Source organism: Amphiprion ocellaris, chromosome 3, assembly GCF_022539595.1.
Source record: "Amphiprion ocellaris isolate individual 3 ecotype Okinawa chromosome 3, ASM2253959v1, whole genome shotgun sequence".
In the NCBI taxonomy this organism is placed as follows: Eukaryota; Metazoa; Chordata; class Actinopteri; family Pomacentridae; genus Amphiprion; species Amphiprion ocellaris.
In genome coordinates, this window is record NC_072768.1 from 39,952,891 (window position 1) to 39,977,560 (window position 24,670).

The following is a 24,670-nucleotide window of genomic DNA, read 5'->3' on the forward strand; positions in this document are numbered from 1 at the left end:
AAAGAAATAAAGATGCAGAGAAAAATTGATCAAATATTTAAGCGGAAGATTTCTACTGAAAATGAATATGTGCAGCCAAAGAAAAATCCCAGAGAAGATGTGAGTCAAATAGATCAGATTCAGGATGAGGACAATGAGGACAACAGAAGAGAGCCAGCAGCAGCAGCAGAATCAGAGGCAAGCCCAGGTGATGCCACATCCAACTATCCATCTATATGGACTAAGGAACAATACCACCAGTTCAAGGATGAAAATGAATGGCTCTTTGCTAAAAATGGAATGCTTGGTTGCACATTATGCCACAATGTTAAAGACCTTGGTGTCATGTCCTCCCGTGGTGTGAATATTGCTGCTAATTGGGCTGAGGGAAAAATATGTTCATTTGGACAAACAAGGGAAATTCAGCTTACATCGCTAAGGAAAAAAATACATGAGCACAAAAACTCCCTTGCACACAAAGAGGCAGATAAAATACTGCAAACAGCAAAGAAAGACATATTGATGAATATAAATGCCACAAGTCAGGAATTTGCCTTTGAGACAACTGCCAGAGTCTTCAGAACAGCTGATTATGTGGCCAAATCTAACAAACCTTTCACTGATTTTGAAAGTTTGATAGACCTGCAGGAGGCAAACTCAATGAATTTAGGCCGTGTTTTACACAGCAAAACTGTCTGTGTGGACATTGTGGATCATGTGGCTTCACAGATGAAAAATGAGATCTTGAAAAAGATTATCAAAAATAAGAGTAAAATCACCATACTGGCAGATGAATCCACTACAGTTGGAAACAAGTCCACGCTGATTGTGTTTCTTAAGGCTAGTGTTGATGGAGCCATGGAGCCAATAGCTTTCCCACTGGAGCTGGTTGAGTTGGATAGTTTGAATGCAGCTCACATCAAAGAGAAACTCCTAACCTGCTTGCAAAAAAATGGTTTAAGCTCTCAACTGCTGCAAGAACAGTTAATTGGATTTTGTAGTGATGGAGCAAGTGTGATGCTGGGAGTGAAGTCTGGAGTCGGAAAGCTACTCAAGGATGACTTTCCATCTATTGTGCTGTGGCACTGCCTTAACCATAGGTTAGAGGTTGCTGTGGACCAAGCACTTGATAAAACAGGAGGAACAAAGGACTTTCATGCTTTCCTGGATTCACTGTATGCCCTGTACAGCCAGTCTCCTAAAAACACGAGAGAGCTGAGCGAATGTGCCCACAATCTACACATCACCCTCAGAAGAATAGGGAAAGTGTTTACTGTTCGCTGGGTGGCTTCTTCATGGAGAGCAGTCAGTGCAGTGTGGCAATCATACCCAGCCTTGGCACAACATTTTCGTGAGGCATCAGAGGACCACAGCAGAGACAGTAAGGAAAGAGCCAAATTTAGTGGATTGTTATCCAAGTTGTGCTCTGTCAGTTTTGTCAAAAGTCTGGCACTGATGGTGGATATTCTGACAGAGCTGAAAAACTTGTCTGAAATACTTCAGAGCAGGAAGACCACAATCCCTAAGGCCCATGAGATGATGACCATCTATGTGCAGCGCATTGAGAGCCTGTGTGACTACCCAGGGAAACATACAGTGGAAGCAGTCCAGAGTGAGCAGAAGATGATTTTCAAGGGGGAACAACTGAGAGTGGGAAAGTCCCCCATCATTGATTCTGTTCAGTTTATACATGCAGTTGTTGAAAATATGAAGCAAAGATTATTTACAACGACAGCAAACAGAGCACAGAGCAGTGTGGTAACTAGCCGCAAAGAGGCTTACAACAGTCTGATCAATCAGATGGCAGTCCTCAACCCAGACAGTTGGGTGCAAGACAATCCTCACTATGGAGAAGAGGAAGTCAAAGGTTTATGTGATGTCCTAAGCATTAATGACAAGGAGACACATATTGGATTCATTGAATACAAAGCGAGTGGTGGCAGAAGCATCCCTGACAAGTTGAAGAAGTTGTTCACAGCAGTGAACACCCTCTCTGCAAGTAATGCAGATTGTGAGCGTGGTTTCAGCACAATGAACAACATCCTGACTGAATACAGAGGACGTCTGACAACAGTGAATGCATCCAATCTATTGCTCATTAGTTCTGTGGGCCCCCCCTGCAAGAAATGGGATCCACTGCCCTATGTGAAAACTTGGCTGGGGAAAGGCAGAAGAGCAGCTCATGCAACAAGTGGCATGGCCTGCAATGACCCTACAGAAGATGACTATTTTAGCCCACTTTGGGATATGTTGTAAGCTTCAGATTATTTTAAGTATGTTGTTCTTTTTCAAGTTAGTTCTTCCATTCACAGTTTATACATTTTCATGTTGTTTACATTGTTGCATTGTTGCACTACAAATAAAAGCCTGTTTACATAACTGACTAGACTTTTTAAATCAATAAATGTATTTGATGAATTAAAATTATAATAATAAAAAAAATTATTTATTTATTTATTTTATATATATATATATATATATATATATATATATATATATCATGATTTTTCAATTTATCTACAGTACCAGCAAAAAAAAAAATCTACTTTCACCCCGGTTACACTCAGAGATTGTTGAACCTGCTTCGTGAAACGGAGCCCTGGACACAGGTGTCTTGTCATTAATGGGCCATTAGATGAGAAGAGCTGGGGGGAAAAGGTGTAACTAAAAGTGCATGTAAAAATAACTAGAACAATAAAGGAAAAATAGAACAAAAAGAATAAGAAATGGCAGTAAAGTCAAGCCAAAATAAAAACACACTTAAATGACAGCCAAATGTTATTTTTAATTAAGTTATCAATATTAAAATATATATTAATATTTTTCTCGCCGTTGTTGCAGTGGGAGTAGTAGGATTAGCAGTATACTAGTAGTATTTTAAAATCACTAAATCAATACATTCATTATTGTATCCTCACATTAGTGCTGAAAATAACGAAATTTTAAAAAGTGTAAAAAAGAGGTGTTTAAAATATTAAGAACGATCATAAAATAAGAGACGACAGTAAAAGTCAAAAATAAAATCACACTTAGATGAGAGCCAAATGTTTTAGAATTTCTATATGTTATTATTCAGTTATATTGATTAATTTATTTCTTTAGCATTTGTTTTTGAAGTTCAGTAAAAATGTATTTATTTATTTATTTATTTATTTAAAGCTAATAATCATAATAGTGATGATATAATAATAATAATAACCAGTAATGTATTTGAAAACACACCTACATTTTATGTAATTTATAAAATCATTGTGGAAAATAATAAATCAATAAAAAATGAAACATTTTATGGACGATATTTTACGTTTTAGGGTTTTGTGGGCCTTTATGTTGAAATGCACTTCCGGTCTTTGCGGCAGTGTCTGTTTGCGGTCGGACGGTGGCGCTGCAGGTCAACTAAAAACGGCTTAAGGTGAAGTCAGAGTTAATTGAGAAAGTTCCAGGCAGCGAACAGAGCTTCAGATGTCAACATACAGTAAGTTCACTGTTTACCGGTATGAAGCTAATGAAGCTAATGAAGCTAATGAATCTAATGAAGCTAACGAAGCTAATGAAGCTAACGAGGCTAACAGTTGTTCTGTTGTTGTTGTTAGCATCGTAAGCTAACAGTCCAAAGTTCAGCAGCTGTAACGGCGCCGGTGTGTCTCATATCTGGAACGAAACGATTCAAAACACCTGAAAATAACTGAACTAGCGTCTTTCAGAAGCTTTTAATTAAACACTGAAGTTACTACAAGTAAAAATATCGCTTTTTAATTAACTCAAAGTGTTTTTTAACGCCTGCAACTTATGTAACCGCGTCTCCTCACAGTTAATATTTAACTGAAACCTGCGTTAATTCCCGAAACTTAAGTGCCGATTTTATCACCAGGAGCTAACAGCTGAGCAGAGATCAGAGATTATCTTCTGATTCATCACTGGAGTCATGAGGAAACAGTTCAGCTTTAAATGGGCCCAAATTTGAACGTAATCAGGTGGAGCTCCGTTAGAAAACACAGACAGTAATTGTTTATTAAAACACCACGTGTGTACTAACTGGAGGATCATATTTATTGCCTGTTTGTGTTTTTAAGCCTTTTATAAAAGTGTCACTACACCTGAGAACACCTGTACTTACCCTGACAGGTGATGTTTCCTGCCGACCTGCCAGATGTGGATGAAACTCATCTCACATCTGCTTCTGGGCTCTACCTGTCAGCTGTGGAGTCAGAACCAGAAACCAACAAGTGGTTCTACTCAGGACACACCTCAAAGGTACCAAGGACTTCTGCTAAAGTGTCGTTTACACAATCAGTTTGATTTATTGATCAGTCGTCAATCATTAGCTTAACTATTAAATGAATCACCTGCTATAGTCCATCAGTTTAAGGATTATTTTAAGACACGTGGTACAGCCACAAACCAGAAGACACAAAACCACCACGAAGAGACACAAAACCTGACATAAAATCACAACAAAAACAACCACCACTCAAAAACACAAGAGAGACACAAAATAACCACAAAAATCATCATGGCAGCAAATAAATATGTCCAAAGATTTATTTTTTGTTATTTTCATTCTTACTTTTGGAAAAAAACAGGCAAAAAAAATGCAGATTAATGGTAATTCATGAATCATTCAGGACTGTAGCATCAGCTTCTGTAAAGAAAATAAAGCTAACTGTTTTCTATTCTGTTTTTATTTTGCTTTTATATAAATCTGATGTTCTGTTTGTCTTTTTAATCGTCTTAAATGTTTTTATGCCTCAGCAGCTCTGTCCTCATTTTGTTTTTCTGTTGTCTGACCTCAATATAATGACAGTAAAGCTCCTACTAATACACACTGTTTTCACAAATTAAACACTTTCTTATGTTTAATAAAGAGGGCACATTTTTATTCTGCACTGCTGATGAATCTTTTTATGATTTGTTCAGATAATCTGTTGATCGTTTTGGTGTAAACAACATGAAATACAACTCGTGCACTTGTGTTTTCTGCCTAATTAACTAATAATAGTAATAATAATAATAATAATAATAATAATAATAATAATAATAATAATAAATATGAAACAAAATAAAATTCCCTTCAAATGTCTATGATGTGAAACCTGAACAATCAGCAAATTGTGGAATTCAAGAATCTAAAATCCGTTAAATGTTCCACATTTTGCTTGATGAATGATCTACTGGTTTGGTTTCTCTTCGTCACCGAACTCATTAATCGACTAATTGTTGCAGCTCTCGTCTTAAAAGTGATGCTTTGCTGCTTATATTTTCTTATACATAATAGTTTTCTTCATCTAATATCTGTATATATGTGTTCTTAATTAACTTTTAGTTTAGCAACTTTGACCAGAGATAAGTTGATGCTGGAGGTGATTTTCCGTCGTTCTTTCTTCTTCGTCTCTGCTCAGGTGGAGATAAAAGCAGCTAATATCAGGCAGCTGCAGCTGTTTGAGGACGACCAGAATCCCTGTGTTCTACTGGGGCTTCATCCACCTGATGATCCAGCACAAGGTTCTGATGTAAACACAATAAAAAAACACCTGATGATCCAGCACAAGGTTCTGATGTAAACACAATAAAAACACACCTGATGATCCAGCACAAGGTTCTGATGTAAACACAATAAAAACACACCTGATGATCCAACTCAAGGTTCTGATCTAAACATAAAACACAGCTGATGATCCACCACAAGGTTCTGATGTAAACACAATAAAAACACTCCTGATGATCCACCACAAGGTTCTGATGTAAACACAATAAAAACACACCTGATGATCCAACTCAAGGTTCTGATCTAAACACAATAAAAACACAGCTGATGATCCAACTCAAGGTTCTGATCTAAACACAATAAAAACACAGCTGATGATCCAACTCAAGGTTCTGATCGAAGCTCTTAGCTCTGTTCAGAAGCTTCACATCACAGTCTAAAGCTCTGCTGTTTCCCTCCAGTGGTGGCTGTTTACCTGCACGACAGGTGGTGGAGTTTGGACGACGCCCTGCAGACGTGCAGTAAATCCAGGAACGGCCTGATGTCGGTGAGTCGGCTTCATCACGTCTGATTATGAGTCACAGGTTTGAACAAAATAAAGTTAGTCTTTCTCTACATTCAGTGAACTTTGTTCTCTCGTGAGGTTCACATGTCCTCTGTTGATCTGATGTTAAACTGAATTCTAACACTGTTGATACGTAGAATGCTGGATAAAGTCAAATGAGGACATTAAATGTGTTCCTTTAAGGAGGCTTGTTGGTCTAGGGATATGATTCTCGCTTCGGGTGCGAGAGGTCCTGGGTTCAAATCCCGGACAAGCCCTTGAAAAGAAGACGTGGTGCATTTTGAGCAGTTGCACTGATTATTCAGCTGCCAATAGACGGTTTAAAATAGTTTGAGATAAAAAAAATAAGTTCAATGGTGGGAATATCAAAAACTTGTAGCCAAAAATTACATTGATATGCCACAGATAATGTTTGCTGGCTTCACAGTAGTAAATTCATAGAAATAAGCCGACTAACCAAGCCTTTGTTTTAAATAAGGGTAAGTTCTGTCTACTAAACTGTACAGTGCAGAATTTGTGCGAAATTCACCGAACTAAAACAAGTTTTCTTAACCCGAGTCAAATAGTTTTAGTGTCTAAACAGAAAATAAAACATTGACTGAAGCCCCAAAATATGTTCCTAAACTCTGATCCTCACAAGCTCCTGACTGAAAGTCCCTCATGTTAAAACACAGACTGAAATAAAACCCAACACTAACTCTTCATTTGACTCGTTTTCCGCACAAATGGACCCATCATTTTTGTGTCTTTTACGTCATTTTTTGTGTTATTTTCAGCATCGTTTTGTGTCATTTTTGTCTTTTTGTGTGATTTTTGTGTTATTTTAGCATCGTTTTGTGTTATTTTTGTGTTATTTTAGCATTGTTTTCTGTTATTTTTGTGTTATTTTAGCATCGTTTTCTGTTATTTTTGTGTTATTTTAGCATCGTTTTGTCTCTTTCTGTGTAAGTTTTGAGTTATTTAAACAGGCTTTTGTGTCATTTTTGTCTTTTTGTGCGCTTTTTGTGTATTTTAGCATCATTTTGTGTTATTTTTGTGTTATTTTAGCATCGTTTTGTCTCTTTCTGTGTAATTTTTGAGTTATTTAAGCATGCTTTTGTGTCATTTTTGTCTTTTTGTGCCATTTTTGTGTTATTTAAGGATCCTTTTGTGTCTTTCTGTGTCATTCTTGTGTTATTTAAGCATTGTTTTGTTATTTTGGTATTATTTTTGTGTTAAATTTGGCATCATTTTTTGCCATTTTTGTTTTTTTTGTGTGAACAGGTTGTTTTAATGAGAACAACGAGGAACATAAAAATTTATGGCGGTAAAAAGCTGCTACAGGAAATGATGTCAGACAGGAATGCTGGTAGAAAACTGTTAAACGTACGTTATTGTATTTATTTTACTGATCAATGCAGCTGATTATCGATAACACACAGCTGTACAATAAAACTATCAGACTTCATGTGTTAAACATGATATTGTGTTGACTTGCATGTAGTTCTGACACTGTCTCATGATGAAGGAGTTTCCAGAAGTGAAACTTTACTGGCCTCGTGTGACTAAACTCACAGAAATAACACAACGTTTGAAACAGAAGTGAGTCTGTGCCGGTTGTGTTCAGGTGGAGTCGATGGCGGAGAGGGTGATGGTGTTTCTGCTCAGTCGGCTGCTGGACAAACCTTCAGCGGGGGAGGATTTGTTCCGGCTTCATCCTCGCACTGAGAGCTGCAAACTGCTGTGGAGGGACGGCCAGGCGCTCGGCTTCTACAGCGTCAAACACAAAGGTGGGCGAAGAACCGGAAAAACTGCTCCGTAAACGTGTCTGCAGAGGATCTTTACTGCTGTGAACAGCAGCAGGAGAATTCACTCACATGTGGAAGGAAGAGAAAGCTGCGTAATGCAAAATGAAAACCAGAGTTAAGTTCATGTTTGTACCTTTTGGAGCAAAATTACAGAGATTAACCGCCACTTAAAGCCTCAGTAACACTTTAGTTCAGTAGCATTTATCACCCACATCTGCAGATGTTTTAGTTCATTCGCTGGTTCCACTGTTTTCAAATATTCTACTTCTTAACTCACCTTTTGTTAATGTAAATTTTCATTTATAATTTTCACTGTTTCTTTTAACATTTTTAATCTGATGTTTCCTCAGAATTTTGACAATTTTACTGTGTAAAATAAGTCGTAGTTGTTCTTGTGTCGTCGTCTCTTTGTCTCTTTGTGGTTGTTTGGTGCCTCTTTGCAGGTTTGTCTCTTTGAAGTTTCATGTGTCTGTGTAGTTGTTTTGTTTTTCTTTGTAGCTTTATCTTTTTGCTGTTTTGTCTCTTTGTAGTTGTTTTTGCGTCTCTTTGCAGTTTTGTCTTTTTGAAGTTTTGTGTCTCTTTATAGTTGTGTGCCTCTGCAGTTTTGTCTCTTTGCAGTTTTGTCTCGCAGTTGTTTTGCTTTGTAGCGTTGTCTTTTTGCAGTGTCATTACTTTGTAGTTGTGCCTCTTTGCAGTTTTGTCTCTTTGCAGTTCCATGTCTCTTTGTAGTTGTTTTGTGCCTCTTTGTTGCTTTGTCTTTTTGCAGTGTCGTCTCTTTGCAGTTGTATTGTGTCTCTTTGCAGTATCATGTCTCTTTGTAGTTATTTTTTCTTTGTAGCTTTGTCTCGTCACAGTTTTATCCCTTTGTAGCTGTTTTGTTTTTTCTTTGTAGCTTTGTCTCTTCACAGTTTTATCCCTTTGTAGCTGTTTTGTTTTTTCTTTGTAGCTTTGTCTTTTTGCAGTTTTGTCTCTTTGTAGTTGTATTTGTGCCACTTTGCAATTTTGTGTTGCAGTGTCATGTCTCTTTGTAGTTGTTTTGTTTTTCTTTGTAGCTTTGTCTTTTTGCAGTTTTGTCTCTTTGTAATTGTATTGTTTTTCTTAGTGTCTTTGTCTCTTTGTAGTTGTTTTGTGCCTCCTTGCAGTTTTGTTTCTGCAGTTTTGTGTTTCTTTGTAGTTGTATTGTGCCTCTTTGCAGTTTTGCCTCTTTGTAGTTTGATGTGTCTTTGTAGCTGTTTTGTGTGTCTTTACACTTTTGTCTCTAGTTTTGTGTCTCTTTATAGTTGTTTGTTTTTATTTGTAGCTTTGTCTCTTTGCAGTTTCATGTCTCTTTGTAGTTGTTTTGTGTTTTGCTCACACGGCTTCCGTCAGACTCATTTTTGTGTCTTGAATCTCTGATAAACCGACTGCTCAGCACCCAGCAGTAGACAGACTTTATACATGCATGTAGTGGAGCGTTGAGCTACAAAAGAAGAATAAATACAGGCCTGGATGCTAACTGCTGCTGATCATGTGGTGCAGCACAGATCAGTTTACTGGGTTTTATTCAAAACAGCTGTGAGTTTGATGAAAACAATGGTCTGAAAAAGCTCAATGGAATTTCCACAGAAGTTTTAGCTCCAGAGACTAAAGTCCAACAACTAAAAGCTTCCTTTAGTCCTTTCTTTGTGTTCCCACCTCCGTGAATGAAGCTCTAGGGAGGTTATTTTTCTCAGTAAAAAGTTCCTCCTTTGGTACGCTGTGTTTCTTTTAAACTTTGTATAAGAATTGGTTGATCTGCAGCCTCCATATGTGAAATCACTTGTGTTGTTTTGAGAATGATGTCCACCAAAAACAGGTTCAGTGTCAGCAGTTAATCTGAGGTAAACCTGGAGACTAACGTCCCAGATCTTTAAAAGACACTTAAAGGTTCCTTCACTTTTGTTGCTTGCATATAAACTAAAATCTGTGCCTGGTTTTGTACATCAGAGGTGAAGTAATTTCATTTACTCTGATGATAAGTTTTCCAGATACGACTTCTGAAATAGTTTTGCATTCTTTATAGTTCCTATATGAGTCCTCGGCATACGAACAAAAAGTTTTCATCTATCAACTGTCGTCTGTTCAAAGTTTAACTGTGTCAGACTAAAGAAAGGCTGGTCATTTTATGTTGTTGTTTGGTTGTTTTGTGACCATTAGGAGATATTGTGTGTCTTTTGTTGTAATTTTGCATCTTTTTGTGACTATTTTATGCCTTTCTGTGGTCTTTTTGGGACCATTTGTAAACATTTTCTGCCCTTCGTGGTCATTGTTTGTCTTAAGGCATCATTTTCTGTCTTTTTGTGACCATCAGTAGACATTTTGTGTCCTTTTTAAGCCCATTTTTGTCTTTTTGTGGTCATTTGTCATAATTATCTGGACATTTGTTCTTTTTTGCGGTCATATTCTGTCTAGTTACTTGTAACAAAAATTTCTTGTCTGTGGTTCTGATTTCACATTTTTCCAAATATGGTCTTTAATGTTTCTCATTCAGCATTGGTGGTTCAGCGGTAGAATTCTCGTCTGCCACGCGGGAGTCCCAGGTTCGATTCCCGGCCAATGCACTCACAGTTTTAGGAGCACAAAATAACGGCACAATCATCTACTATTGGTCATGAAATGACATAAAAACAAACATAAAGTCTACAAATGCTGTCTGAATAACTGCAAAAGACAAAATACCACAAGCATGCAATTATTACTCTTTCTTCAGACATTAACCCAAATAGCAACAAATTGAAATGACCAAAAATGACACACAATGTCTACCAACACTCACAAAACACCACAAATAGATACACAATGACCACAAAGGACATACAATGTCTGCTAATGGTCACAAAATGACCCTAAAATAACACAAATCCTTAAATTGTCATAAAATTTGCACAAAAATGCATAAAAAATACCACAAGGCAAATTAAATGATGACAAAATTACACAAAATGTCAACAAATGGTCAGAAATTGACCAAAAAAAGACACAAAATGTCCTGAAATTGTCACAAAATTTGCACAAAAATGTATAAAATACATATAAAATGTACAAAAATCACATTTTGTTTGTTTTTTTGGTCCTTTAATGACCATTTGTAGACATTGTGTGTCCTTTGTTGTCATTTAGCATCTTTTTTGTGACTATTTTATGCCTTTCTGTGGTCTTTTTGGGACCATTTGTAAACATTTTCTGCCCTTTGTGATCATTGTTTGTCTTTAGGCATCATTTTCTGTCTTGTTGTCACCATTGGTATACATTTTGTGTCCTTTTTAAGCCCATTTTTGTCTTTTGTGATAATTTTCTAGACATTTTGTTCTTTTTTGCGGTCCTATTCTGTCTAGTTGCTTGGAACAAAAACTTGTCTCTTCTGTGGTTCTGATTTCTCATTTTTGCACATATGGTCTTTAATATTCCTTATCCAGCATTGGTGGTGCAGTGGTAGAATTCTCGCTTGCCACGTGGGAGGCCCGGCTTCGATTCCTGGCCAATGCACTCACAGCTTTAAGTCAATAACACACAGAGATGTTGCTCAGTTTCAAAGTGACAACAACCTTAACTAAATATTAGCATTTGTGGATCGCTGGACGATTCCTTCTGTGGTTAAATGTTGTTGTGTTGAAGCACAGGGAACAAAACTTAACCCAAACCCACCAATCAACAGACCAAAAGCTCCTGAACCTTCAGAGAATCTGAGCAGGCACTGTTTGGAGGGTAAAACTCTGTTGGAGCTTCACTTAGAACCCGAATCCTGTGGTAGAAACTCAGAGTTCCTTGAAAGTTTCTTCAGTGGAGAAGCAGCTAAAGACACTGAAGTTGATCACTGAGTTCGTGAGTTTGGAAGTCTTAAAGTAAAGTGAAGCTAGTGCTGCTGTTCCAGGAAGCCTGTGCGACACCTGGAGCAGCTGCTGTTACCTGCTGCCGGTTCTGGACACTCTGCTGGTCCGGAGGAGCTGCAGGAGGAGAGGATTCGGCCTCCAGATGGTCCAGGATTTCTGCTCCATGTTCCCCACAGAGGAATTTCTGGGAATCAGTTCTCCGTTATCAGCCAGCATGGTGGCAGGTGGGCTGGTCTAGTCTGGGTCATCCTGGGTCAATGAAATGTTAATTCACCTCCAGTAACTTTATCAATGACAAGAGTTCTACCTTCATACTGGGAATATTTCCAGAGTTCTAGGTCCTTGAAGTCCATAGAGGAGAACGTCCCCTGGAGAAAGTTCTAGAGCAGACCTACCGACAACTGGACAGTTGTGGGTAGGTCTGCTCTAGAACTTTCTCCAGTTCTCGGTAGGTCTACTCTAGAACTTTCTCCAGTTGTCTTTAGGTCTACTCTAGAACTTTCTCCAGCTGTCAGTAGGTCTACTCTAGAACTTTCTCCAGTTGTCAGTAGGTCTACTCTAGAACTTTCTGAAGTTGTCAGTAGGTCTACTCTAGAACTTTCTCCAGTTGTCTGTAGGTCTACTCTAGAACTTTCTCAAGTTGTCAGTAGGTCTACGCTAGAACTTTCTCCAGTTGTCTGTAGGTCTACTCTAGAACTTTCTCCAGCTGTCAGTAGGTCTACTCTAGAACTTTCTCCAGTTGTCGGTAGGTCTACTCTAGAACTTTCTCAAGTTGTCAGTAGGTCTACTCTAGAACTTTCTCCAGTTGTCTGTAGGTCTACTCTAGAACTTTCTCCAACTGTCGGTAGGTCTACTCTAGAACTTTCTACAGTTGTCAGTAGGTCTGCTCTATAACTTTCTCCAGTTGTCGGTAGGTCTACTCTAGAACTTTCTCCAGTTGTCGGTCGGTCAACTCTAGAACTTTCTCCAGTTGTCGGTAGGTCTACTCTAGAACTTTCTCTAGGGGACGTTCTCCTTTCCTGCTTCCAGTCTTTAAGTTTAGTCTCACTTAGAACATTCCGGGTCCTTGAAGTCCATAGAGGTGGGTCCAGATTTATCACTTTTTAATGGACTTTTTCCATCATTTCTGTGCCTCAGAACTTCATCAGTCCAGCAGATAGAACCATGACATTTAGGAGGAAAAACACATCTGAGTTCTGGTAAAAACTGACCCCAGATCAGTGTTTTCTGATAATTCACCAGAGATGAACACATTTCCTGACTTCTCTGCAGCCTCGGCGAATTTTATCTTACTGGTGGTTTCAGGTAAATGCTGGTCCTGCAGCACAGGTTTTTGTTTTATTTGTGTTTTCAGTGGTCAAGAGGTTCCTGCAGCAGCATGAGGAGCATCGTGAGCGTCTGTACGAGGTCGAAGCTCCAGGAGGTTGGACTCAGCGCCGAAACATCTGGCTCAACATCCAGCTGGGACGCTACTCCATCGGTGCACTTATAACGGTTTTATGTGTTTGAAAGTTTGACATTTTAGTCTGCTGCTGGTCTAAAACGGTCGGCGTAGAAGGTCTGTGACGGTGTCTGGTTTCATTCTAGGCCCTGAAGAAGAGGAAAGTCCAACATCAGCAGAGACACGAAAGAACGAACCCGACGAATCTTCTCAGAAGGTGAGAACGTCCATTTGCAAGAATTCCTTCAGAACACATCTGCTGTTGATCATTTCTTTTGGATCAGTTTCATTTATCCCTCGTGTCGTCCTGCGAGTCAAAATTGACCCGTTTTAAAGTTTGAAAGTGTGGGAAAAAAAACCAAGATTTTCACAGTGAAACTTCTGATGTCCACATTTTCAACATTTTTGGGAAATCTTTGAACATTTTTTGGTGGAAAAAAAGAAATGTTAAAAATGTTTCTTAAGAACATTCACATAAAAATCAACCAAAATCCAGCGAAATTTGCCAGACTTTGGTTGATTTTTTTGTGAATGTTCTTAAGAAAATATTAGAAGTTTTACTGATATATATGGAATCACTTTAGATATTTTTAGGATTTTTTTAAATATTTTTATTCATTTTTTGGAAAATATTTACAGGAATTTTCTTGCCAAATTTGGGGGATTTTTTTGAATAAAACTTTTTAGGGAAACTTTAAAGGAATTATTGGAATTTTCTTCCTGAAGGTCTTGCAAATTTTCAGAAATTTGGGGATTTTTTTTGCTGAATTTTCGGATTTTTTTCAGACAATTAAACAATATTTTTTAGTGCCCGTAAATGAAGACAACAGGAGGGTTAAACAGAAAACAGGAAGTCGGCCATTTTCTGAGGAACTTAGTTTGAGTTTGAAGTTCTCGCAATGGTCAATTGTGACCATTTGTGGATGATTTGTGTGATTTTGTGGTCATTTTATGTGTTTGTGTGGACATTTTGATGCCCTTTGTAGAGGTTTTGGTAATTTGATCTGTTTGTTTTTATTTAACGTCTTTATGTGGTTATTTTCCGAACCCTAACCTTAACCCTAACCCTTGGTGACATTATGTGTCCTTTGTGGTCATTTTGTCATCATTAGTAGATCTTTTGAGTTATTCTGGTTCCATTAATTGACATTTTGTGCAATTTTGTTGTCATTTAATTTGTTTTTTCCCTTAATTTTCTGCATTTTTGTGCTAATTTTGTGACAATTTCAGGCCTTATTTTTCTCATCATGTTCTAGTTTCTTTACAACTGAAGCCTGTGTCCTTCGCTGTGGTTCCAACTTGACATTTTTTCCAAATATGGTCTTTAGTGCTGCTCATGCAGCATTGGTGGTTCAGTGGTAGAGTTCTCGCCTGCCACGCGGGAGGCCCGGGTTTGATTCCTGGCCAATGCATTCACAGTTTTAAGAACACTAAATGACCACAGAAGCAGTCACTCATGATTGTAAAATTACCATAAAAGCAATCATGGTGTCTACAAAGGGTTTCAAGTTAAGCGTAAAAGACGAAATTACCATGAACACATCATTATCAGACTTTAATCCAAATTACAACAAATTTAACTGACCAAAAATGACACACAATGTCTACGAACATTGACAGAAAATTACAAGTAGACACACAATGACCACAAAGGACATATAATGTCTGCTAATGGTCACAAAATGTCAACAAATAATCGCAAAATGATCAACAAACACATAAAATGATCCCAAAGTAACACAAAATGTCCTGAAATTTTCACAAACTTGAACAAAAATGCATAAAATTACCACAAAAACACATTAAATGATGACAAATTTATGCACAATGTCAACATTATGCATTATGCAGAACTTTGTGCACTTTGTGACCTTTTGTTGACATTTTGGCATCATTTAATTTGTTTTTGTGACAATTTTATACATTTTTATGCAAATTCGACAATTTCAGGACATTTTGTGTTATTTTGGGGTCATTTTATGTCTGTATTGGTCAATTTGTGACCATTTCTTGACATTTTGTGTAATTTTGTCAGTTTTTTGGTAATTTTATGCATTTTTGTGCTCATACTGTGACAATTGCAATTTGTTGACATTTTGTCATCATTTAATTTCTTTTTGGTTTATATTCAGACAATTTCACGTCATTTTTGGTCAACTTGTGACATTTTGTGCAATGTTGTCGTCATTTAGTTTTTGTGGTAATTTTATACATTTTTGTCCAAATTTTGTGACAATTTCAGGACATTTTGCATCATTTTGTGGTCCTTTTGTGTGTTTTTGTGGCTATTTTTTTGGGGCATTATATGTTCTTTTTATGATATATTCCATCTAGTTGTTTTAAAACTGGAACTTGTCTCCTTCACTGTGGTTCCAACTTGACATTTTTTCCAGATAAGGTCTTTAGCGTTACTCATCCAGCATTGGTGGTTCAGTGGTAGAATTCTGGCCTGCCACGTGGGAGGCCTGGGTTCGATTCCCAGCCAATGCACTCACAGTTTTATCTGAATCCTACAGAAACAGGATCAGTCTTTAACACATCACATTCTACTGATGTTAGAGCCTCAGCAGTTGGACAAATGTGGACCAAAGACTGGATTTTAGTAGAAGTATGGATCCATCCATAGATATACACCTACAGGACCTTTGTGGAGACACTAGACCAGCCTGGATGGAGCTTTTACAGCTTTATACCAACAAATAATGATAATGTAATTTTGGGGTCATTTTATATCTTTTTTGTGACCATTTGTTAACATTTTGTGGAATTTTGTAATCAATGAATTTGTTTTTGCGCTAGTTCTGTGTGTTTTTGTTGTAATACTTCAGGGCACTTTGTGTTATTTAGGGTCATTTTGTGACCATTAGCAGACATTATATGTCCTTTGTGGTCATTGTGTGTCTACTGGTGGTGATTTTCTGTCTTTTTGCGACTGTTAGTAGACCTTGTGTGTCATTTTTGGTCATTTAAATTTGTTGTCATTTGGGTTAAATCTGAAGAAAGTGTGATAATTGTGTGTTTGTGGTAATTTTGTCATTTAATTAGTTTTTGTGGTAATTTTATACATTTTTGTGCAAATTTTGTGACAATTTCAGAACATTTTATGTTATTTTGGGGTCATTTTGTGTCAATTTTTTACCATTTGTTGACATTTTTTCATAACTTAATTTGTTTTTGTGCTAATTTTATGCATTTTTGTGACAATTTCAAGATGTTTTGTATTATTTTGGGGCTATTGTGGTAATTTTCTGTCTTTTTGCGGCTGTTGGACATTGCGTGTATCATTTTTGGTCATTGAAATTTGTTGTCATTTGGGTTAAAAGCTTTAAGTGTGATAATTGTGTGTTGGTGGTAATTGTTTTTCTTTGCTGTTACTCTGACACCATTTGCAGACTTTGTTTTTATGTCATTTTACCGAACATCTACTGATGCTCGTAAAATGACATTTTTTGGTTAATTGTTGACGTGTCGTGTCTATATGTCCTTAAAACTGAGTGCATTGGCCGGGAATCGAACCCGGGCCTCCCGCGTGGCAGGCGAGAATTCTACCACTGAACCACCAATGCTGAGTGACTGGATTTTGTTTCTAAAGGCTCTAGACAGAAGACGACAGCCAGAAGGCAAGACGTCTAGAGAATGGTCACAGAAAGACGCTGGTTGGTTGTTGTCTCTTTGCGTCCATGTTGTGACGTGTTCTTGTCATGATTTTGTGTCTTTCTAGTTTTTTCCGTCACATTGTTTGTCAGAGATCCATGAGTTGTTTCGGTTCCGTTGGGTTGAACCGGGTCAGTCGTCACCTGGAGGTTTAGTTCCAGGAAGCACAGGAAGTCATTATTAAAAGTAGAAAGGAGCTGCTGTGAGGTCAGAACTGCACCAGGAGAACAGATGTGACTCCAGAACCTCCTCCTGTTCTGCAGCAGAGATCTGGGTCGGACCACAGGGCCAGGACAGCGAGCCGAGCTGCAGAACACACCGATCAGCCGGACCAAAGAGTACCCAAAGGAACCCAGAACCAGCCCTGAAACGTCAGAGGGCGGAGCCAGAGCCAAACAGAACCAAATGAGCCAGATAAACTTCAGACAGAACCAAACGTTCAACACAAACATCAGACAGAACCAAACGATCCACATCAGACAGAACCAAACGATCCACATCAAGCAGAATCAAACGATCCGCAGCAGACAGAACCAAACGGTCCACATCAGACAGAACCAAACGATCCAAATAAACATCAGACAGAACCAAACGATCCAGAAGAACATGAGGTAATGGGTGAAACACACAGTCAGACAACCAAATTAAAACAATTTTAGGTCTTTTTGTTGTCATTTTATGTCTTTTTGAGACTATTTTTAAACATTTTGTGGACTTTTGTGGTATTTTTCTGTCTTTTTAAGATGATTTTTAGACATTTTGTGAACTTTAGTGGTAATTTTATGTCTTTTTGAGGCGATTTTCAGACATTTTGTGAACTGTTTTTGTGACAATCAGCTGAACTCTATACTCTTTATATGTTTGTATATATAGCTGTCACTTTCTACGCTGATGAGCTGTTATTGTAAACATGTAATAATGTGAATAAATTATTAATAAAAGTCACCACAAATTACACAATAAAGTGTTTTATTATTCAATATATGTGTGGTCATTTTGGGTCTTGTTATGTTTATTTTATGCCTTTTGTGTTTCTGTGGTCGTTTTGTGTGTCCTTGTAATTTTTTGTCAATTTGTTGTCATTTTGTCTCTCTTTGGGGTCATTTTGTGTCTCTTTGCGGTCAGTTTGTGTCTGTGTGGTCATTGTGTGTCTGTGTGGTCATTTTGTTTCTTTGTGGTTATTTTGTGTCTTTTTGTGGTTTATGTCTTTTTGGGTCTCTGTGGTCATTTTGTGTCTCTGTGGCCATTTTGTGTCTTTGTGCTTAGTTTGTAGTCATTTTGTGTCTCAACGAAGTAAATTTGTGCCTTTCTGTGCCTCTTTGTCGTCATTTTGTGGTCATTGTGAGTGTATTTGTGCACATTTTGTGTCTTTTTGTCATTTTAAATCTCTTTGGTTATTTTGTGGGGGGTTTTTGGTCAAAACTTTAAAAAACTGAAATATTTCCATGTAAATTTCTGCTAACAGAATGTTTGGAACCATTGGTTTAATCTTCAACAATCAGCTGTGTTTGGTACAGAACATTTAATGCTTGAATTTAAAATGTTCATGAGAAACATTTAGTGGAGGAACTTTCTATTTCCTCCAGTTGAACTTCTCATCTCTCCCCACAGACCGGACAGGAAACGCGTCTCCGCCGGCTGCAGCTGTGAATAAACCGAGCGCACCTCCCGATGAACCGGGAGTCCGGAAGCAGGAAAAAGGAAAATAAAGTCTTGGAGGCAGGAAAAGTTAAAATGAGCCGAATTTACGAGAACAAGTCGCTGCAGAACAAACCGGTGCACAGCGAGAAGCTGGACCGAGTCTGGAATCCGGCCGAGTACCAGAGGTAAAGCTGCTGCTGGTCCGGAACCAGACTCCACTCAGAAATCTCATCATTTAAAGTTTTCTCAGCTAATAGAGCAGATCCGTGAAATTTCCACACTCAGACTCATTATTTAATGAGTTTTAATCAGTTCGGATGCATTCGGCCCAGTGTGTATTCTTATATTTATATTTAGAGCAGTAAAATAGTCCCAGTATCAGCAGGAATAACCCATTAAACCGGCGTTAACAGCTGACAGGTTCTGAACAGAGTCTGGACTGACAGTTTTAACAGGCCAGAGATCAGTTCATCACACTGAAGCAGACACACAAACTTTTAAACTCACTTTTACACTGATGAGCACTTTGATAATGACCAGATACCATGATGTGAAGAACTTATGAAGAGTACCACAAACCACACATTAAACTGTTATTGTGCTCATCTGTACATTCATTAGAAATCACTGTTTACATTTCAGTTGTGTCTCTTTGTGGTGATTTTGCGTCTCTTTGTGGTCGTTTTGTGTCTTTTTATGGTCATTTTGTGTCTTTTTGTTGTCATTTTGTGGTCATTTTGTTTCTCTTTGTTGTCATTTTTTGTCAGTTTGCGGTCTTTTTTCAATTTGTTGTTATTGTCAATTTGTTGTCATTTTTTTGACTGTGGTGATTTTGTGTGGTTTTGTGTCTCTTTATAGTCGTTTTGTGTTTCTTTATGGTCATTTTGTGTCTCTGGTCATTTTCCGTCTTTTTCTGGTAATTTTATGCCTTTTTGTTTTAATTGTGTCTATTTGTTGTCATTTTTTGCCTCTGTATATTTGTTGCATCTTTTTGAGGTCATTTTGTGTCTCTATGATCATTTTCTGTCAATTTGTGGTGGATTTGTGTCTCTTTGTGGTCATTTTCTGTCAATTTGTAGTGGTTTTGTGTCTCTTTGTGATCACTTTGTGTCTCTTTGTGGTCATTTCGTGTCATTTTGTGTGAAGGAATAAAAGTGAAAATAAGCTGCTACTATTCAGACAGTTGTTGTTTTGTGTCACGTTTGAAGCAGAAAAGCTGAAAACCATTTTGATATTCTGTATTTTTCTCCTGTCCAGTGGTCCTGGAGTTCTTCTAGAAGGAAAGCTGTTGGATGTTTCCAGACATGCAATCAGTGACGCCAACAACCAAAAGGTGGGATCATGGATTCGTGGTTACTTTAACACGATTAACAGTTTTACCATTTTTATCTCATAAACTGAAGTAACCAGTTGATTAAAAATTTAAAAGACTGCACGAGTGAGCTGTGAACAGCGGGGTTAGCTTAGCAATAGTTGGCTAAAAGTAATAAATAGTCACATAATAGGAACAAATACTTAAATAAAAGTAAATAGTGAGCTAAAAGTAGCAAATAATTAGCTAAAAGTAACAAATACTTAGCTTAAAGTAACAAATAGATAAAAGTAACAAATACTTAGCTAAAAGTAGCAAACACTTAGCTAAAAGTAACAAATACTTAAAGTAACAAATAGTTAGCTAAAAGTAACAAAAGGTAGCTTAAAGTAACAAATACTTAGCTAAAAGCAACAATTAGCTAAAAGTAACAAATGTTAGCTAAAAGTAACAAATGCTTAGCTAAAAGTAACAAATGTTAGCTAAAAGTAACAAATGGTTAGCTAAAAGTAACAAATGGTTAGCTAAAAGTAACAGTTAGCTAAAAGTAACAAATGGTAGCTAAAAGTAACAAATAGTAGCTAAAAGTAACAAATGCTTAGCTAAAAGTAACAAATGGTAGCTAAAAGTAACAAATGCTTAGTTAAAAGTAACAAATGGTAGCTAAAAGTAACAAATGCTTAGCTAAAAGTAACAAATGGTAGCTAAAAGTAACAAATGCTTAGCTAAAAGTAACAAATGGTAGCTAAAAGTAACAAATGCTTAGTTAAAAGTAACAAATGGTAGCTAAAAGTAACAAATGGTAGTTAAAAGTAACAAATGCTTAGTTAAAAGTAACAAATGGTAGCTAAAAGTAACAAATGGTAGCTAAGAGTAACAAATAGCTAAAAGTAAAGTGATTATGTAAAAATACTAAACAGTTAGCTAAACACAATAAAAAGTTGAGTACAAATAAGGAATACTCAGCTAAAAGACATAAATAATTACATAAACGTACTAAACAGTTAGCTAAAAGTAATAGAAAATTAAGTAAAAATGAGAAATAATTAGCTAAAAGAAATAGTCACATGGCAGTTACCAATAATTATCTAAACACTATAAAACCGTACTAAAAGTGACCAGTAGTTAACAGTAGCCAGTTAAATAGTTGGTGAAACGTCGTTAACTTTGTTTTTTTTAAATGTGCCATCAGTATAAAGTTTAAAAAGTGCCCAACTCCAGTTAGTAAACCTGTAAAGGTTTTTAAACGCCGGCTGCTTTAGAGGATCTAATGGCTGTTGACCAACCGGACTGTCGGTTCTGGTTCAGGTCCGGTTCTACGTCCTCTACATCCGGCCCAGTCGCATCCATCAGAGGAAGTTCGACGGCGGCGGAAACGAAGTCGAGCCGAACTTCAGCGACACCAAGAAGGTGAACACCGGCTTCCTGATGTCGTCCTACAGTGAGTCCGTTTCAGTCATTTTTATGCATTTTTGTTCAAATTTTGTGACAATTTCCAGATATTTTATGTTATTTTGGAGTCATTTTATGTCTTTGTTGGTCAATTTGTGACCATTTCTTGACATTTTGTGTAACTTTGTTGTCATTTAATTTGATTTTGTGGTAACTTTATGCATTTCTGTTCAAATTTTGTGACAGTTTCCAGACATTTTGTGTTCATTTGTGACCATTTGTTGACATTATTTGTAATTTTGTCGGCATTTAACCCTAACCCGCTTTAGTTAATTCCAGTCATTCTGCGCATGCTTGGCTCCTCACGTAGCGATGACGTAGCGACGTACACAGCTTGGTCTTCTGCCTCCCTTCTCTGGTGTTCTATCTGTCTTCTCCTTCTCAAGTGACGCAACAGAAGTAGCACGCCATTGTCGAGTTGCTGTTTCAAAACGACAATAAAAAGCAAAGCGAAAAGCGTCCTTATTAGTTGTTCCTCCATGTTGTTGGGGAAAAGAACTGCCACGGCAAATGGAGTTTGTTTTCTTCTGGTAAACAGGGATACGTCACGTCCACTCCCTGTCCAATCAGAATCCTTTCCTACACTCAAGCCTTAAAGCGGAATTAAGGAAGGGGATAAACGTGCGGTCCATGTAAACCTTAATTCGGAATTAATATTTCCATGTAAACGCGAAGCACAAAACTTTCATTCCGAATGAGTTAATTCCGAATGAATAATTCTGAATTAAAAAACTTCATGTAAATGTGGCCACTGTTATGTTATATTCTGTCCAGTAGCCTTAAAGGTGAAAGTGATTTTTCCACATTGACATTTTCTCCAAATATGGTCTTTAGTGTTACTCATCCAGCATTGGTGGTTCAATGGTAGAATTCTCGCCTGCCATGCGGGAGGCCTGGGTTCGATTCCTGGCCAATGTACTCACAGTTTTATCTGAATCCTACAGAAACAGGATCAGTCTTTAATACATCACATTCTACTGATGTTAGAGCCTCAACAGTTGGACAAATGGATGGAGGTTTTTTTACCATTACATTAGTGCTGGGCGATATGGAAAAAATCATATATCACGATATGGATTATTTTATATCACGATAACAATATATATCACGATATACCACAATAAAGTATGTATTCAGTTATTCTCCGAAAAGTCTGACAAAAATTTCATTGCTTACTTTTCTCCAACTTTGTTTTGAAGTGACATTTAACTGAACTGTCACAAATGAGAAACATACATTTTAGTGCAGCAATATAAATGTATCAAATGAAAACAGCTGTGGCGGAGGTACAGTAGCCTTCACATTTTTTTTCAAAATCATACAGTTATTTAACCTGAATTGTCAAAATAAACTCTATTTTTAACATTTTTTTAAAGTGCACAACAGTTTCAAGTTTGAGAAGAAAAACACATTTTTGCACAAAAGTTCAGCTATAAAAAATAAACAAATTATTTTTCAACTTTCTGAAATCTGTAACCTTGTAGTGCAAAGTTTGCAAACCAATATAAAGTGTCAAAAGTAAACATCAAGGTTGAACAGAACTCTGTTTAAGGCATTAACCATGAATAAAAGTGCAAACATAAAAGGCTACTTTGTAGAAGTAGATATGTTTCTGTCAAATTTATAGGTTGAGTGCAAGGAAGACAAGTTGGTCAACTGCGTTTGGCTCAAGACATGACCTCTTACATGTGATGATGTTCCCACTCGCACTGAAGGCCCTTTCAGATGAAGAACTAGTAGCAGGAATGCACAAGTGCTTTTTGGCAAGCCTGGCCACCAGTGGGAAGTTCATCTCATGCTGCTTCCACCATTCCAGTGGGTCGGTCTCTGAGTCAGGCCCAGGTGCCTGAAGATACATGGAGAGCTCCAGTTCAATGGATGCTCTGCTTGGCTGGGAGTGGGTGGTGGCTTGACCTGCCTTTTTGAAGTAGCTACCTAAACTTTTCTTTGTTTTCTTTGTGGGATGAGGAAGCTCTGGATCATCTTCAGCAGCTGGGGGTGAACTGGAGGCTGCTGCTGTTTGTGCACTTTCTGGTGCCGTGGCTCCCACCATGTCCACCAGTTCTGCTGCAGCTCTCATCTTTATGAACTCCACCCTCTCTTCCTTCATGTAGGCTGTCTTAAAACGTGGGTCAACAAGTGTCGCCATGTCTAGGAGGTTGTTGGTGGTATGGTCATCATACTTTTCATTGAGGTACTTGAGGATACCCTCTTTGACTGCTTTTGTGAGCTCTGTGTCCCCATCCTTCTGGCTGAGGATTTCGTTGTTGAAGAGGTGCAGTACTGGCTTCAGAAAAGATACGCTGACATACCTCTCCCACGACAAAGCATCAGTAAACTCGAACAGTGGACCCAGTGCCTTGTTCAAGGACTCTAGCAATGCCATGTCTTGCCAGCTTGGCACCAGATGTCTTGCCTAAGTCAAATAGCAAAAAAAATAGTTTACTTTCATGAGGAGGTGAATCTAGGCTGCAAACATAATCAGAATCCACAATGAAAAGAATCAACATGCAATGTCCAGTGGCCATGCCTCACCTTCTTGTCTGCAAGGAGGACCTGTGAAAGAGCCTTCTCCTGTTCTAGGAACCTCTCTATCATCATCTGCCGTGAGCCCCATCTTGTGGGGGTTTCAGTGATGAGCTGATGGGGAGGCAAGCCCAGCACTGCTTGCGCCTTGGCCAAGTCACGTTTTCTCTTCCATGAGGTGGAGAAGGCATTCACCACCTTTTTACACACTCCAACTGCTCGTTCCACAGCCTGCTTTGTAGATACTGGTGTGAGAGCTTTTAGATCGGTCTCTGTTGAAATAAAACGAAAAAGTATGTAATGTAATAACGTATTTTGACAGCAATTTAAATTTTTATCATCATGTATCACTTAAATGATTTATGGATTTATTTAATAGTTGGTTTAGCTCGGATTTTTTGGATTTTTATGTATTCTTTTTCGTGAACCTTCTTTAGGTGATAGAAGAGGTTTGTTGTGTTGGCATCGGGCACAGGAATAGTCTTGTAGCATAGTTTGCATATGGCCGTCTTCTGCTCCGTGTCGGACGTCTTGAGCCCAAAATGTACCCAAATCACAGACGTACCCCCTCTTTTCGGTAAAAGTGCTACTTGTTGGGCTGCCTGCGTAGCTGTCTCTGTCTGTTGCAACTCCGGACATGAAACTTCAACCTGTTGCGCATCCATCGTTCAACACTCATGAGTTAAGTAACGTAAAGCATGTCGCAAACCTGCGTGAGAATCAAAGAACGGAAAGCAGCGTCATGTCGCAAAACCACAAGACGGAGTTTTTTTGCAAAAAATCTCTTTTTTATTCTTCTTTATTTTCACTTATATAAACTTAGAGTATGCATAATGACAAGAAAACATGAATACAATCGTCGCAGGCTATTTAATGATATAGTTGCTGTAATAATTGATAAAATTAGGTTAGAAACGATAGAAGAGAAATGGCACGATAGACACTTTTCTATCGTTCCCACGATATGTATCGTCATATTG

The 24,670-nt window shown here is 37.8% G+C and overlaps 1 protein-coding gene and 6 non-coding genes across 13 annotated transcripts in view; 6 read left to right on the plus strand and 1 right to left on the minus strand.

Annotated features, from left to right (window-relative positions):
* Window positions 1–3,352: 3,352 nt before the first annotated feature.
* Window positions 3,353–24,670, plus strand: part of arpin (actin related protein 2/3 complex inhibitor) — a 36,217-nt gene continuing 14,899 nt past the window's right edge. For 2 of the 7 annotated variants that reach the window (XM_023269267.3, XM_055009455.1), the window contains exons 1-4: window positions 13,276–13,322; window positions 18,371–18,585; window positions 19,658–19,733; window positions 21,021–21,153. In XM_023269267.3, the coding sequence (XP_023125035.2) occupies window positions 18,431–18,585; window positions 19,658–19,733; window positions 21,021–21,153 (364 nt within the window). In that variant the 5' untranslated portion in view covers window positions 13,276–13,322; window positions 18,371–18,430. Of the gene's footprint in view, window positions 3,455–4,104; window positions 4,234–5,378; window positions 5,490–5,925; window positions 6,012–7,635; window positions 7,799–11,705; window positions 11,889–13,018; window positions 13,145–13,251; window positions 13,323–16,826; window positions 17,740–18,370; window positions 18,586–19,657; window positions 19,734–21,020; window positions 21,154–24,670 lie in introns of those variants that run through there. The other 5 variants (XM_055009453.1, XM_023269268.3, XM_055009452.1 and 2 more) reach the window with 5 other exon arrangements.
* trnap-cgg (transfer RNA proline (anticodon CGG)) lies at window positions 6,215–6,286 on the plus strand. The gene has a single exon. It is a non-coding gene; the product is annotated as a tRNA-Pro (tRNA).
* On the plus strand, window positions 10,325–10,395 carry trnag-gcc (transfer RNA glycine (anticodon GCC)). Its single transcript has one exon. It is a non-coding gene; the product is annotated as a tRNA-Gly (tRNA).
* Window positions 14,447–14,517, plus strand: trnag-gcc (transfer RNA glycine (anticodon GCC)). Its single transcript has one exon. It is a non-coding gene; the product is annotated as a tRNA-Gly (tRNA).
* On the plus strand, window positions 15,525–15,595 carry trnag-gcc (transfer RNA glycine (anticodon GCC)). The gene has a single exon. It is a non-coding gene; the product is annotated as a tRNA-Gly (tRNA).
* On the minus strand, window positions 16,601–16,671 carry trnag-gcc (transfer RNA glycine (anticodon GCC)). Its single transcript has one exon. It is a non-coding gene; the product is annotated as a tRNA-Gly (tRNA).
* trnag-gcc (transfer RNA glycine (anticodon GCC)) lies at window positions 22,012–22,082 on the plus strand. Its single transcript has one exon. It is a non-coding gene; the product is annotated as a tRNA-Gly (tRNA).